Here is a 16485-nt window from a genome sequence, read left to right as displayed (position 1 = left end):
TTTCTGTCTATTTGAGCAAGCACTTTTACCCTGATATCCCCTTCAGCTATGGTTTAAATACCTATGTACATTGTGATCGTCACTTTTCATTTTGGAGTCATACTGACGCTGGCATTTTCTTCTTCCTTCCTTGCAGAACATGGACAAGAGTGACAGGAGGAAAGTTGTACCTCGTGTTTGCATAATTGGTGGAAAGGAGGCTCCTGGTTATGAAATTGCAAAGAAGATTATCAAACTTTGTCATGTTGTAGCAGAAAAAATCAATAATGATACTGATATTGGAGATCTTCTGAAATTGGCAAGTTGCTAGTTTTATTTTACCGTGGTTTTTATATCATTCTTGTTAGTTTTGGTTGTGTAAGACTAAGACAGTACAACACAGGATGCACCTGTTCTGTTCAGTAGACTGCTTTTGGCATATCTCTTGTTTGATCCACTCTCATTCCTATTTTGCAGGTTTTTATCCCTGACGTACTATAATGTCTCTGTTGCTGAATTGGTTATACCAGGGGCTGACCTTTCTCAGCATATAAGGTTTGTTAATTTAATGCTCATCCACTATCGTGCCCTTTCTAGAGCTCATCAATGATGCTGATTAGTATAGTAGTCTTGTCTCATTCCTCATCATGCTTTCTCTTTGTCATGCTCATAATAATCAAGAAAGAGCAGAACATTCATATAAAAGAGATATGGAGAATAGTCTAGGACAAAGTAATGGGGATAATATACAGCTGGTCAGCTGGAGTACCTTCTGTGAAAGATACATCTTTTGATAGTTTTCAATTGAAGTTATAATTGGCATCCCATTCAGTTTCAAGACTGGCTCATGGTCTTCATAATCTTTGAATTTTAGTCTTTCCTCTGGTTTTTGTAAGATTGTATTAATGCGTTCACGATTTCACATATACCACATGACTGATGACACACTGGGCGCGCTGTGTGCACCTTATGGCTTAATCTTGCTCAATGCTTTGCAGACTTGTTTCATTTTGTTTTTTCAAATTTATTTTATGACACACTTGGCTGTGTGCTTGACAACCTTAATCTTGCTCAACGTTTTGTATATTGCAGATTTATTTTCTTTGTTTTTTCAAATTTAGTTTTGAAAAGTGCTGCACAGGTTTTTTTTTTCTCATTTTTTGACAGCAATAGCTATCCTATAGTACTGCAGGACATGAAGCATCAGGAACTGGGAGCATGAAATTTTTTATGAATGGATGTATACTTTTAGCTACAGAATATGGTTCTACGTACGGTGGAAATAATTGAAGAAATAGGGTCAGATAACTTGGTGAGTGATGACTTACATGATATTTTGGTGTTGAAGGCTTGCCTGAACTCAGCCTTCGCTTATGATTCCTTATCTAAAGCTAATGAAGAAGAACTTCTATGAATAATTTTAATGCCCTATGATAATTGAGGCTTGCTTTGATATTTCTGGGAAACTTATCTTGTATTCATGTTAACCCTCTAGCTTAACAGCTTCAGCCTTCAAATTGTTTCAGTTTCTCTTTGGTGCAAAAGGATCTAATTTGAAAGTACCTCTACAATTCGCGCGTGTGTTGAGGTATGCAAATAAAATGTCCATCTTTAAATAAAGAATAAGTGGATTATTTACCCTGGGGGATGAAATTTCCAGTCACAGTTTTCCTCACTAAATGACCAAGTATACTGAAAAGGATCGAGATGTTACTCAATCTTTCAAATTTACTTCTTTTTTATGACTAGTTGCTGCTATTAATCTGATAATACAATTAGGATGGTTCGAGATGGATATTTTGGCTATGAAGACTACATTAAATCCTTATGTGACACGGTGGAAGTTGGTAATGATTTTTATCTTCTTGGCTCTGATTTCGGGAGTTACCTTGAGGCACAGGTACTTTGTATTCTTTTTTATGAGTCTCTGAACCATGCTTATTAGTACTATTCAGTTTTTTGGTTATCTTTTTAATATTTTAATTTAACCTTGATTAACTCTGATAACAGGCTCTGGGAGATTTAGCAGTGACAGGAACATTCAAGAGTATGCTGAAAGGACGACATGGAAAATTGATCCTGCCGATGCCCTCTCTGATCTCTAGCATTCCACTTGACTAAGCTAACAACTATTAATAAATGCTGACTATTTGTATTTATAGATGAGTATTTACTGAAAATTTTGGCCATGACCCACATTTAGGGACAATTTTCAGCCAAGTAATCGCCCGGCCAACTGATTTTCATATATAGAAATCTTGAAGAATCGAAATATATATATATATATATGACATTTAGATTTTTCAATAAAAGATAGTATATCTTAAAATCTTGAATTTCACCAAAATAGTTATGATATCTTTTTTTCATAAAAATTGTAACAAACGTGCAGTCAAGAGTTTCCTATCATCTAATTTTTTTTGAAACTTCCTATCATCTAATTTAAATATCAATATATCTTATCTCGCAAAAAATATATCTTGATACCCTAAAACACAGTTCTATCACATCACATGCAACTCCCTTTTTCTTATAAATAAAGGGTTATCCACACTTTACTCATAGACATACTCTTCAACTAATCACACACTCACTTGATCCTTCAAGCTTCACATTAATTCCAGTCTCAACTCTCAACCAACGTTCGTAGCTGCACCAACATGGAACTTCTTTCATCACTTGTTCTAGCTGTGATGAGCATGTGCGGCATATTGTCCCTTTGCTATATATTTTACCAGCTCCGTACTATATGTTATATATGTCTTTCTTTCAAGCCGAAGGCCAAGGGGTTGTCCCCTTTGGAGTTGGAGAAGCTTCCCAGAATCACCGGGAAAGAATTGGAACAACCCACCGAATGCCCCGTGTGCCTTGATGACATTGAGAGCGACCAACCGGCTTGACTGCTTCCCGATTGCAACCACGCTTTCCATCTCCAGTGTGTTGACACATGGCTCTCCAAGAACCCACACTGCCCCGTTTGTAGAGCCAACCTTGGATCCCCACTTTTTCAATGTCTCTGTTGATTCATTCAATAATAGTGACTGTTCGGGTGTTGTAAGTTTATCTTTTTCAAAACGAAACACCTTCGGATAAATTGGTTTCGAACTGGTTTTTACCAAACTTTCTAAACGGTTTTACTTTAATTTACAAAACCAGAAAAAAAAAAAAAAGGTTTCTTCATTTTGGTTTCGTTTTTTGAAGGTCTCTCTTCCTTCATCCAATATTTCTTGTCATCACGCCTCCAGTAATTTGGATAGAAATGGCATCGAACGGATGACAACGCCATGCCACTCGGTGGAATACTGCAATCCTCCAATTTTATGTGCGATCATGAAAGTATATTTAAGAAATGCAGTTTTGTTATAATTTATGTGTATTTTTTTTTACGGTCATACATGTGTATCTTACAAGCCATGAGTAAAAGAATTTTTTTATTGAAAAGGGGCAGATGCGAATTTCTCTTATGTGGGTTGCAAGAGTTGTTACAATATTAAAAAAATAAAACTAAAACAAGTTTTTTTTAAAAAAAAATTCAAAACTTAAAACTAACAACCACCCCGAACGGGGCATAAGTTTGTAAATTAAATTGAAGGTTAAAATATGTATTCAATCCATATAAATTGAACAAGTTTTTGTTTTACCCTATCCACTAGATATAATACCCGTGCGTTGCACGGGTTTGTTTACAATACTTTTTAATATTATATAAAAATTACCATAGTGTAATCATGTAATTATATAAATAATAAATGATAAAATAATTTTTCATGATAAATATAACCGAAAAAGTAATTGTGCTATAGACATTTGAAAAAATAGTATTACTTTTTTTAATAGTATTAGAGTTTTTTTTTATGCATTAGAGTTCTCGTAAATAAATGATATTACTTAAATTTAATAATTAATGATTAATAGTTAGTATTCAAGTGATTTTAACAACTTGGGTTAGAACATGTTCATTTGACTTAGTTCTTATTTGAGGTTTATTGTTATGGCTTCAATTGAGGAAAGACATGATTTACCATATATCAAGTTGTAAACATATTTTTGTTTCTCTCACTTGAGAGAGGGTGTTATCAAGGCTTAACTTATTCTAATATATTTTCATTTTCAAAAATAATATATAGTTGTAAACATTGATACTCACTGGAATGTTATCGTTACCCATATGTTATTTTCTTATTTAATCATATATTATCACTTAATTATTTAATAATATGAAAAATCATTAAGTGAACTTGAAATATTTCAAATCAAATAATAAGTTTTTAGGATAAGTTATAGAACAAATACTTTAATTTTTATCATCAATCAAATAATTTTATTAAAACTATAATAAGTTATAATTTTAATATCATAAAGTATTATATATTAAATTTAAATTCATTCCTCTTTTGTTAAAGTTATTTTTCTTTGTTATGCTTTTTTAAATGATTTTAACTAATATCAAATAGATTCAAAATCATATTCGAAAAATATTTTTTCAAATAAACATGCATATGATATAGTTAATTACGTTAAAAAAAAGATATAGTTAATTCTGAGAGTTTTTTCTTAAGACTATCTTTTATTCTAATATATTTCCATTTTCTAAAAAAAAATTAAACACATTATAGAGACACTTTTTTCCTTTTCAAATTATTTTTTTCTTAATGATTTATTAATAAATAGTATTTTTACGGTTATTTAATTTAAATTTTTAATATTGTACCCATATAAATATTTATTTGTTTTGTTTGAACATTTTTTATTTTTATCTCAATTTATTATTGATAATTAAAATTTTAACTATTTTTAATTAATACTTAATAAATTATTTTTATAAGAAACTCAAGAGGTGATAATTAACCGTGCAAGTTTTTTTCTTATGTATTTAATGCACAAGTCAATTAAAATGACAATAATTAACTATTAATCTTGTCACTAATATATATATACTAATATATATATATATAATAGAAAAAAAAACATGTCAACATGATATTTAACTTTAATACTTAGTATATTTGGTATCAGTAAAAAATAGTAATAAATTTTATTTTTTATTTTCAAAATTTTACGATTAATAACTAAAATTAAAATAAGTTTTTGAGAATAAATTAAAATAATTTTAATCTATAACAAATTAGAAAGTTTTAAAATTAGTAAGAAATATAAAAAATTATTATTAACCCTCTAATATTGTTATTAATGTAAAGGTAGTCAATTTCAATTATTATTATTATTTAAAAATTTCCCTTAATTAGTAATTAATAATTAAAATATAAATAATATTAATATGATAATTTGAAAAGCTTAACAATTACTCATTAATAACGAATAATAAGTGAATATAGTTTTTCTTTTATTTTTCAATTCTTGATTTAAAGTATTTAATACAAATCACATTTAGTATTGCATTATGTAATTAATGTTATGGTTCAAGTGTGCTTTATATATATATATATATATATATATATATATATATATATATATAGATTCATTTCCTTCCAAAACTTTTGAAAATATCCTAACTTTAAGAGCGTATTCGGTTTAAGGGAAGGGAAGGGAAAGATTTTAGTATTGAAGGCAAGGAAAAGAGAGTGAAGGGAAGAAGAGGGATTTTAATAAATGTCATGTTTGATAAAACATAGATCCTGAACCCAATTTCCCTAGTACATCATATTCATAATGTATTCCTATTTCCTCACCTGCTTAACAATAAGAGTATGAAAATGTCAAACGAAATACGAATTCAGCGAGAAGAGGAAAGAAAGAATTGCGATTGTGACAAAAACTTAATATACTCAAATTTGTGTGTTCTTGTACAGGCCCACAGCCCAGGGACTCCAAAAAGAAGGGTCCCAAAAAACAAATTTATAAGATATGTTTCCAAAATATATAAATTATATAAATTATTAATGTCCAAAAATATCCTAATATAGTGATCTAGTTCAATGGAAAAACACTATGCTCTATAACCTGTGTGGTACAGGTTCAAATCCTACTGACGGTAAATTTAAAATTCAAAATTTATGCAAAAAGTCGGGTCTCTGGGATTCAAACCCGCGAGTCGCGAGCTGCATGGTCATGAGATGTGTTGCCAAGCAAACCAACACATTACTAGTTAATAATTCTGGACATTAATTGTATATATAGGTTGTTTAAGAGCTTAATTTGTATTGGAATGTGGAAAGTTTCATTGGGTTCATCTATCTAATTTACTAGATAAGTGGATATTAATTGGTGAACCAATTAACTCTGAAAAAATTTTGCTTCAAAAAATGCTAGGAGAGAGGCTTTTTTTAAGTAGTTAATTTTTTTTTTTTTGGATTATATTGACTAGAATATGACATTTTGTTTATGTTAGTCCATATTTTTGAAGTTATTAATGCTATTTATAATTTAAATAGATAATGTTCTTTAAAAAAAATTATTGGGGTCCATTTTTATTATTTGCTCAAGGCCTCCAAAATGTCAGGACCGGCCCTGCAGTTATGTCACCGCACTTTTAACGTTATACATAAACACATGCAGAATTACCTACGTGTTTATATTCACAGGAAAATCTATTAAAAGAATGGAAGGAAAAATCCACAACAAAAAAATAACAGGAAAATCCAAAGGAAATATCCACGGGTAATAACTTAAGTATGGATTTTCCTGTTATATTACCTTTCAATTTTGCTACAGATATTTGCTGCAAATATTTTTTGTGGAAAAGGTCATAGGAAAATATAAGATTTCTTGTGATTTTTCTTGCAGATTTAAAATTCACATAAAAAACTTAAAATTTGCAGAAAAATCCATAGGAACTCCTGCAAAAAATATTAGTAGGACATTTATGCAGGAAATAAGCATTTTTTTTTAGTAGTGACATATTCATATATGAATTGTTGAAATTTATTAATTAAAAAATCCACTTGGTATAAAAAATTAACATGACAAGGTGATTAAAACTAAGCGTGAAATACATGTCATTTTGGCTCTCACTGGCTAATTAAGGTAGCGTTTGGTAAACATGTGGGAAGGGAACGGAACAGGACACATGGGTTCCGTTCTGTGTTTGTCATGTTTTTAAGATGGAACGGAACGGGACAAAAGGCTCCAGGAACGGGACACTTTGGTTCCCTGGAAAAAGGGTGGAACGAAAGGGAACGGAACAGAACACCCTCTTAAAACTTTTGCACGGTCAAAAATACCCCTAATTTATATTTGAAATTTTATGTATCTAAACAGTTTTAAATCACTTCTAAAATTGAAAGCACTTATTATATTTGTAGACAAAGTTAAATGAAAATCTACTTTTTCAAAAAAATCACTTAAAATAAAATCAATTATTTTTTCAAAAGTAAAATCACTTTTTGGAAGCAATGATAAACGATCCAATTAGAGTGCGTTTGATTCAACTTATTTTGGAAAAATCATTTTTTAATCAAAACATCACTTTTAAAATCAAAAAATCACTTTTTGTGTTTGTTTCCGCTGAAGCTGAAAACATATTATTTGAAATAGTTACTTTACCTTATCATGAAAATCTATGATGATAGATGAGAGGAGATAAAAAAAAAAGTGATTTTAATTAGAGTAGTCAAACACGAATTAACTTCATTAAAATAAAATCAATTATTTTTTCAAAAGTAAAATCACTTTTTGTAAGAAATGATAAACGAGCCAATTAGAGTGCGTTTGATTCAACTTATTTTGGAAAACATCACTTTTTAATCAAAAAATCACTTTTAAAATCAAAAATCACTTTTTTGTGTTTGTTTCAGGTGAAGCTGAAAACATATTATTTGAAACAATTACTTTAGCTTATCACGAAAATCTATGATGATAGATGAGAGGAGATAAAAAAAATGATTTTAATTAGAATAGTCAAACACGAATCAACTTATGCTTTTCTCAAAATCTCTAAAAAAAATTATAGTTAAAAATCAATATTTTTTAATCTACACAAACACACTTAAAATAGCTTAAATAAATAATTAGGTTTCTGTTTTTTTTTTCAATAGCATACTAAAACAACTTAAACAATATATAAGTGACTATTTTAAAGAAATAAGTGATTATTTTATGAAGTAAGCAATAACAAACGTTTCTATGCAAAATGTTCAATTGAGTTCAATTTGTTTTCCTCAATCAAATATTAAACATGCAGAGTTATATATGTAATTATAATCATTGTTCTGTTCTAATGACTTAGAGTTACCAAACACAACACACAGAACATTATTGTCCTGTTTCATCCTGTTCTGTTCCGTTCTGTTCTGATATGACCTGTTCCGTTTCGTCACCAAACACTACCTAACTTTCTTAATGGTGTGGCCTGGACAACCTATGCTCTTATTCAACTCTTAGACATTTATGTTCTGGTAATCAGATACATCATTTTTCACTGTACAATTTCTTTTTTATTTATTCGCGTGTCATTGAAATTTTTGAATGAAAATTGTAAGCCATATATACTTGCATTGTGTAATATTCTTGCAGGTCAGCAATAGTATTGGAGCAGTCTCTGGACTTGTTCAACTTACACTATATGCTTGCTATTACTCTTATGAAAAAGATGATGGTGGTCAAGACTTAAAGCCGAATGAAATTCAACTCTCTACCTTTTAAACGGAAGAGTTGCAATATGATGATCAATACACCAAATAATAATATCAAATATTTTCTTGGCTTGTTTACCTTTGTTACAAATGCACTAATAATTGGGAATTTATAGTTCTTTTGAAATAATTGGGTATTTATATTTGCGAAAAACACATTTGATTCCTATAACTCTTTAAAAACTATAGGCGCTTTACATACATGCATAGCAAAAAAAAATGCTATTTGTCATCTTCCATTATTTACATTATTGTCCATTATATTATATTACATTTTAAATTTTTTCTTAATCAAGTTATCTCCACAGTCGTGAAACTATTTTTTCACCGCACAGTTAACTTACCAAATAATAGGAGTTGACTAATGAGTTTTTCTTTTTACATTAGATTCATCTATTAAGGCAATCATATTCGACATAAGTGTGGTAAATGAAAAATGTCTCTCCAAGAGTGCGTCTCCTAAGGATGGAACTTTTGATATCAGGAGTTCAAACAACCACTTTTAACCACTACGAAGACCAACGCCTAATGGGATATTTTGGTTTCCCAAAGTATACCTACAGCCGATAACTATGAGACTAATTTACATATACTATGAGATCACGTTAAGTTGGTATATCTTTTTCGATAAATATTTCTCTATACGCATCACCTAAGAATCGAACCATCAATTAGATGTGGTCAATGGGTTCATTTATATTCAATTAAATTACTTAAATTGTGATATAGAATAAAATGTATTATTTTTTGTATTTTATATATTTAAATATGTTAGTAAAATAAAATCTATTCGCTTATTATATGAGTTAATTTATATTAATAAATTTTTATTAAGTTTTTTAAATTTAGAAAAACTGTGCCTGTGACTGTGAGATTGGGTTTAACCCGCAACAAAAATGGACCAGCCCAACTCGGATAAAAAAAATGCAATGGCCGCATATACAGAATCACAGTGCTAACTTCTTCTTTTTTTGAACGTACAGTGCTAACGTTTTTTTGAACTCGTACAGTGCTAACGTTAATCAAATGGGACTATTGGTTACAAATTGATGCATGCATTCTATCATGATAATTTTTGTTAATAAAATTAACTAATTCAGATAAATACTATAAATAATACAGATGAAAAAGTACAATACTAGTATTATACATTTTTTTTGAAAGGCCAATGAAATAGAAAGAAGCACAAGGGGTGCTTCAATCCAATTACAAGTAGTGTACATAAAATACTACTAATACTATACATTTACTTTTTCATGATAATCCTTGACACCCATCATTGATCTTATTTGACAATAATGATATATACACACCTCATTTTTAAACATTTCATTTCCACATTTTTTTTTATTTCTATCTCTCTTATCTTATCATCTATCATATCTCATACTTTTTCTCTCTTAATTTTTCTTTTCTTCTTCCCCTCATTTCACCTCTCTTCACCTCAAAAGAGGTGTGTATGTAACATTATTCTTCCTTATTTGATCAAGCGTTTTATCCATAGTAGTAGGGGTATTTGTCGATTGGATACATCATGATATAGCCGACCAAACCAAACCCAAATTAATATAATTACATCAAATTTATTTAGTTAAGTGGTTTAATTCATCCAAACTAATTAAAATTGATTCAGTTGTCATATATAGTTTTTGAACTAGTCTAACACCGAGTAATTTTTTAGAAAATACTACAACCATTAATAGTGTAAATATTATTCAGATGCATTATCAACCAATTAAATTTTGAAAATATACGAAAAAAATATTCTGGGTTCATGTTTCCTTCATCTTTTTATCCAAATTCAGGTGCATTGCCGTAGAGAATTAATTTCAGAAAGCGAAAAAGAGAAGTTTAAACGGCGTGCCATCACCGAATCGGCCCAGACCGGTGAACCGCCGGTTTTCCCGATTCCGGACCGGTTTGCTCACATGGCGGTTCTAGGTGAGGACCGAACCGGCTGAAGCACCTGGTGCCGGTTGAACCGGTTGGTACCAAAGAAATTGCCTCTAATATGTTATGTCCTCTTTTTACTTATAATGTATGCAAACTACTATAAAAGTCTAGTTCACACAAAGATTACATTGACTATCTTAAATTGTTGTGGTTGAAATTACCACACATTTTAAATTAAATTGAGTAAATACATTTTTATATAACTTGGTTTAGGGACGAGTTTATATTTTTATCAGAAAAGTTTAGCCCAATGTCTCATCAAGATAAGTTGGTATTTTATTCTTTTTTTAGTTTTTAAATGAAATCATTTTGCACTAAACATTCAAAATAAAATTCTAATCACAGTATAGTGGTGTAGTGGTTAACTCACTTCATTCATTAATTATAAAATTAGAGATTCGATCATCTCCTATGACAATATCTTCGCTCAATTCACGCATAGTGTAAGTACATGTATTGAGAGATTGGAACTCCAAAAAAATTCTGTATATAGAAGAAAGAAATTGTAATCAAACAAAAAATTTATACAGCTAATATTGAACTAATTTTTTATACAACTATAATCAAACATAATATAACTTCTTTTCGTTTTTTTATAGGCATATAACTTCTTTCCGTAAAAAAAAGTTAGTGCAATAAGATTATTCATATATATATATATTGGTTGAAAGAATTTTATATTTTAAGATATAAAAAACGGGCCCTAAATTATTATAATTTATGATATTTTCTCTTCATCGAACGGCCCATGAGAGACGGTTTTAACATCACGTGTTTTCTTCCTTCTTCCGCACTGGTATAACCGTTTTCGGTTAACGGTTTTCTTCAAGCTTGCATTTCAACCGTCACACTCTCACTCTCTCTCTTCAACTCAGCATTTCACACTCTCATTCTCTCTCTCTCTCCGAGCTCTGCATTTCACACTCTCACCCTCTCTCTCTCCAAGCTCTGCATTTCTCTGTGCGTTGAAGATGTTGAAAGTTCCGAAACCTACCATTGGGATCATAGGTAAAATTTGCTTCTGAATCACAAATTGCAGCAATGTGATTAATTGTTAATCCAGAAATTGTGAATCAGAAATTGTGAATCAGAAATTCTTGAACAATTGCAACTTCATTCTTCCTAAATCGTTTTGATTTCTTGCTTAATGATGAAATGGCTATGTAATTCTTTGTTCTGATTAATTTTCGCTGTGCTTTCACTGCTGCAATGTGTTTCTTTGTTTTGTTTTGCATCGGGACATGAATATTGCATTGCGTGATGAACAATTTCTGTTCGAGTCTGGATTTCTTGAACAATTGCAACTTCTTTCTTCCTAAATCGTTTTGATTTGTTGGTTAATGATGAAATTGCTATCTAATTCTTCGCTGTTCTTTGCAGGCACTGTGATTTCCATCTCTTTGTTCTTCACACCAATGTAATGAAATCTTGCTTCTCTGTTTATACCTTTGTTTCTTTACTAAAATTTCTTGTATATGCATGCAATAGGCACAAAGCATGATTATTAAAAATAGTCCCAAACAGTTAAGTTTTTGCATAAAGTGAGATTGTATATTAACATGTTTGCTGTAGAAGTTAATATGTTATTTTAATGTGAAATGTAGTCCAACTTTCTACAAAATAATCAAAGAGAAATCTGTGGGGGAGTACAAGCCTGACCCTTACCTTGCTATCATGATGAATTGTGGACTGTGGGTTGTTTACGGGATGCCTTTTGTGCACCCAGACAGCAAGTTAATTGTCATCATCAATGGCATAGGGCTGGTGGTTGGGTTGGTCTATCTTACCTTGTTTTGGATATATGCTACAAATGAGGGAAGGGTACGTATTGTTTCCACTAAATTTATACAACCACGATGCTTTGTTAATGTAGCCCTTTCCTGTTCTGATACCTACTGTCTCTTTCACAAATTTTCAGAGAAAGGTAAATCATATTTTCATAGGTGGGTTGATTCTCTTTGCTGTGATCGTTTCTGCAATCTTGATGGCAGTGCATGGCACTCACCAAAGGTCATTGGCGGTGGGAATTTGTCACGACCCAAAATCCCAAGCCGTGACCGGCGCACAGACTATCACCTTAGCTTGGCAAGCCTAATTAACCCAAGCCATTTTCCGAAACAATTTTCCAAAACTATACATGTTTTCTGTAATTTATATAAATCCAAAAGAACCTTTCCTGTAATATCAATATCTCCAAAATAATAAAATCTAACAATTGAGATTTATCATAACTAGAATTCCAAGAATACATAAATTTCAAATCCAGCACTAATGTGCTAAATCTTAAATTTAAACAATAAATAACAAGTTAGACTGAATCCCCTCAAAGACTCCCCTATAGCTGCAGAATGACAAAGACCGACAACAGACACAATTAAATGACAACCTTCCAATGAGGCCTATAAACGAAATAAGCCGAACGACCTGAATCTGACAACAGTCTGCTACTCAGTTTCCTGTGGAGGGAAATAAGGAATGGGGTAAGTCACAAAGACTTAGTGAGGAGTCAACAACCACCATGAACAGGAAGGGGAAACATATGAAACACGAGTTTTTCACTGTCAGTTCAGAGTGTGTAATATATATAATATTAACCAAGTTAATAAGAATCATTTTAAATAAGAGATGATCAAACTGTCAAGTTTATAAATAACAATTTCAATGAAACTGAATAAAAATCATGTCAATCATATGAAAGCATTTCAAAATCAGAAATATAATTTAATAGGGTCACACATGTAGAACCGTGAGGCGGCTCCATCTCGTTGATAGCCCTCTCCTCCTAAGGGATGGCCTCTCCGATAGGGGCGGCTCCATCTAACGGATAGCCCTTTCCTCTCTCACATCATATATCTTATCGTATCTCATCGGGGGAAGCTACATCTCGTTGATAGCCCTCTCCGTGCACTGGCGGCTCCATCTAACGGATAGCCCTCTCCTCCCGGAATCAATCTAGCTAGGTGCACCTAGGCCGTTACCTCCGTTAACGGCTACGGGGTTCTATCAAGGATCCCCCAAAACCATTTTCTCAAACCAACCCAAGTCTCATAAACAATCTCAAAATCCACTTTCCAATACTCATCAATGCTATTCAAATAGCATTCTTAATTTCACATTATTCCAAAATCAAATCAATGTAAATTCTCAGTTCATATAACTTCATAAAGCATTCTCAAAATCGACTTAATAAAACTCACTTTGAAAGAACTCAAGAACTTTAAAAGCATGTTTCCCCAATTTTCAAATGAATAGGTAATATATCAAAATAATTTAACTTAACAGTTATAGAGAAATAAAATTATGCCACAGTAATTGAAAACCACTCACACTATAAGGAGTTAGAATGATTAATGATTGCTTCCAATGTCTCCAAGATACTCGAAGGGCTAGTAGCTAGCAAATCCTTGGACGACTAAAACCAAATCAATCCATCTTGCATCTCCCTTGTGAATCATCTATAGCTAAACATAATGAGACACAGATTTCACTTTTGGTTCATGAGTATGAGCAATACACCATGAAAAAGAATCATGGCCAAATAATCATTAAGATGCAAACACAACTATGTAATGCACCTGACTTGGTTTCTTTCCCTGTGAGAACACGTTTTGGGCAGCACATATTCAAGTTGCCAACTAGCCATTCCAAAGAGCCATGGTCCCACACCAATCATAGGAAACTCCACTCACGTTCAATTGCTTACTGAATTAATTGGAAATTCAATGAGATATCGAAAGGATTTGAACTTAGATGTATACTACGGAATAGTAAAAGGGTGGCAAACCTTAATCATCCTCTTGTGCCAAGCAATACCTTTCCTCCATTTTTCCACTACTTTAAGCCAGGGGAAGTTTCTCTTCGGTGTGACACAACGCACCTTCTCCGTCACGTTAGGGCGCTACGCTCCCGACAACCTTCTCAATGCGTTGGTGAACAACGAAGGAAGAGTGAAGTTTGGAGCGGTTTACTGGAAGGAAAACACTTTGGTTGCTCCTAATGAAGAAGATGAAGGGCGGAGGGAGGAGATTGGAAGTGTTAGGGTTTCCAGCCGTAAAGAGAAGAACATGAACAGAGTGAGAGAGTGTGAGGGATACGATTTTTAATTTTTCTGTTTTAGTGAGGGCTGCAGTGGTTTTTTTTTCTTTTTAAGTTTGTTAATTAATTTTTTTTTCCTTTTCCTTTTTTTTTTCTTTTATTCTTTCTTGATGAATTTTTTTTTTTATATAAAGCGGATCGTTTCAGAATTGTCTGTGTCATCTTCAATGTTGTGATGTATATCTCTCCTCTTACCGTCATGGTAAGTGTCCCTATCTCATACATATTCATATGAATTGTTGAATTAATGTAAATTAAATCACTAAACTTGCATGAACAGGGAGAAGTGATCAGAACTAAGAGTGTTAAATACATGCCCTTCTTACCCTCTCTCTTAAACTTAGTCAATGGTGTGTGCTGGACATACTACTCCCTCATCCACCCCATCGACCTGTTCATTCTGGTATTGAATCTTTATCAATTGGTCATTTTAGTTCCTGAATGAATATTTTTCCTCATTAATAAATGTTAACTTTTTCCTTGTCAGATAAGCAACGCTGTGGGGTTATCAGGAATTGTCCAGCTCATCCTCTATGCTTGGTATTGCTCCTGCAAGGGAAACCAAGATGGTGGTGATGGTAATCATGTCCAGCCCCAGCAGCCATAAAGGGGTTCTAGCCTAATTGCAGCCCTGCATATCAGAGTTTTCTTGCTTCTTTTTGCCTTTACTCGCTCTTACACAAACAATGTTGGCAAAAAATATACTCTCTGAATCTCTGATATGATCACACAAAGTTGATAAGGAGATTAGGATTTTAATTTTCAGCTTCTGGAATTGTAAAGCAATATATTCTAAACTGCCCTGACCCCATGAGGCCATGACAATAATTTCTGGCTTGTGATACCCTTCTATGATTGTATTCTTCACTATAATAGTAGGTGGCGTATGGTGTTGACTACAAATGGGGGCAAGTTATAAGAGCATATGCTAGTTCTTAATTCAAGTAGTTAATAATCTTGAGCATTAATTAGTTTTAAATTTCATACCAGCATTAAGTAGTTAATAATGCTTGTGACAATGTCCAACCACGATTGGGTTTTAAAAAGCAAGTGTGGGAGCCTCCGTTATATAAATACTTAAAACATGAGGACTGGCTCAAACTTCAAAGTCAATTTTAAAATACATTTCTACAAATAAATACCTGTATATATATGTTGTATCTTCAAAGGGAGAGAAATTAATCAATCATGGATCTGCTACTGATTAGTATTACCATAGTGTGTGCAGGTACTCTCACCTTCTTCATCCTTAGATTATTATTCAATCAAACCCACAACACCATCAAGCTTCCACCAGGGCCAAGTTTCTTTCATATCATAAGAATCATATTAGAACTTGTTAGGAATCCACACATAGCAATCACCAATCTCTCCAAAATTTATGGACCCATCATGACATTGAAACTAGGCAACATAACCACCATAGTCATCTCTTCTCCACAATTAGCCAAACAAGTGTTGCAAGATAATAGCCAAGCCTTTTCTAGCAGGACAGTTTACATTGTTGCAAGGTCTCACATTAACTAAAGATATGGTTAAATAAGTCATTATAATGGGTACAACAACCCTTACCCCGAAACTAGCTTTTGGGTAAAATAGGCCTAGCCTAAATTAGTTTCACTGCTTAACTTTAGTTTCATCCAATACCACAAGTCTTAAAGATATGGTAAAATTTTCCTTTAAACTTGAATGAAATCTTTCTATCACAAATCACACCCAAAGCATTTCTATATTCCCCTGCTTGAATCTTATGGTTGACATCTCCCTATATCTCCTCATATTTTGTACGATGGATCCAAGGTAATTAATTCATAAGACTTCCGGCACGATATATTCTAAGGGCATGTTTGGTTTAAGAAAACATTTT

At 32.1% G+C, this 16485-nt stretch overlaps 1 protein-coding gene, 1 long non-coding RNA gene and 1 pseudogene across 2 annotated transcripts; 2 read left to right on the top strand and 1 right to left on the bottom strand.

Moving 5' to 3' along the window:
• Positions 1-383: 383 nt before the first annotated feature.
• On the top strand, positions 384-2084 carry LOC130714841 (alpha-glucan phosphorylase, H isozyme-like; annotated as a pseudogene).
• A 9410-nt stretch (positions 2085-11494) lies between these two features.
• On the top strand, positions 11495-12618 carry LOC130714763 (bidirectional sugar transporter SWEET5-like). The gene is made up of 4 exons (XM_057564740.1): positions 11495-11531; positions 11904-11940; positions 12128-12447; positions 12515-12618. The coding sequence occupies exons 1-4, from the start codon at positions 11495-11497 to the stop codon at positions 12616-12618; spliced, it is 498 nt and encodes a 165-aa protein (XP_057420723.1).
• Positions 12619-12695: 77 nt separating this feature from the next.
• Positions 12696-14853, bottom strand: LOC130733396 (uncharacterized). The gene is made up of 4 exons (XR_009017458.1): positions 14308-14853; positions 14099-14225; positions 13851-13984; positions 12696-12979 (listed from the first exon to the last, which is right to left on the bottom strand). It is a non-coding gene; the product is annotated as an uncharacterized LOC130733396 (long non-coding RNA).
• Between the last annotated feature and the right edge of the window lie 1632 nt (positions 14854-16485).

Source organism: Lotus japonicus, chromosome 1, assembly GCF_012489685.1.
Source record: "Lotus japonicus ecotype B-129 chromosome 1, LjGifu_v1.2".
NCBI classification, from domain to species: Eukaryota; Viridiplantae; Streptophyta; class Magnoliopsida; order Fabales; family Fabaceae; genus Lotus; species Lotus japonicus.
This window is presented reverse-complemented; position numbering and strand designations above follow the sequence as displayed.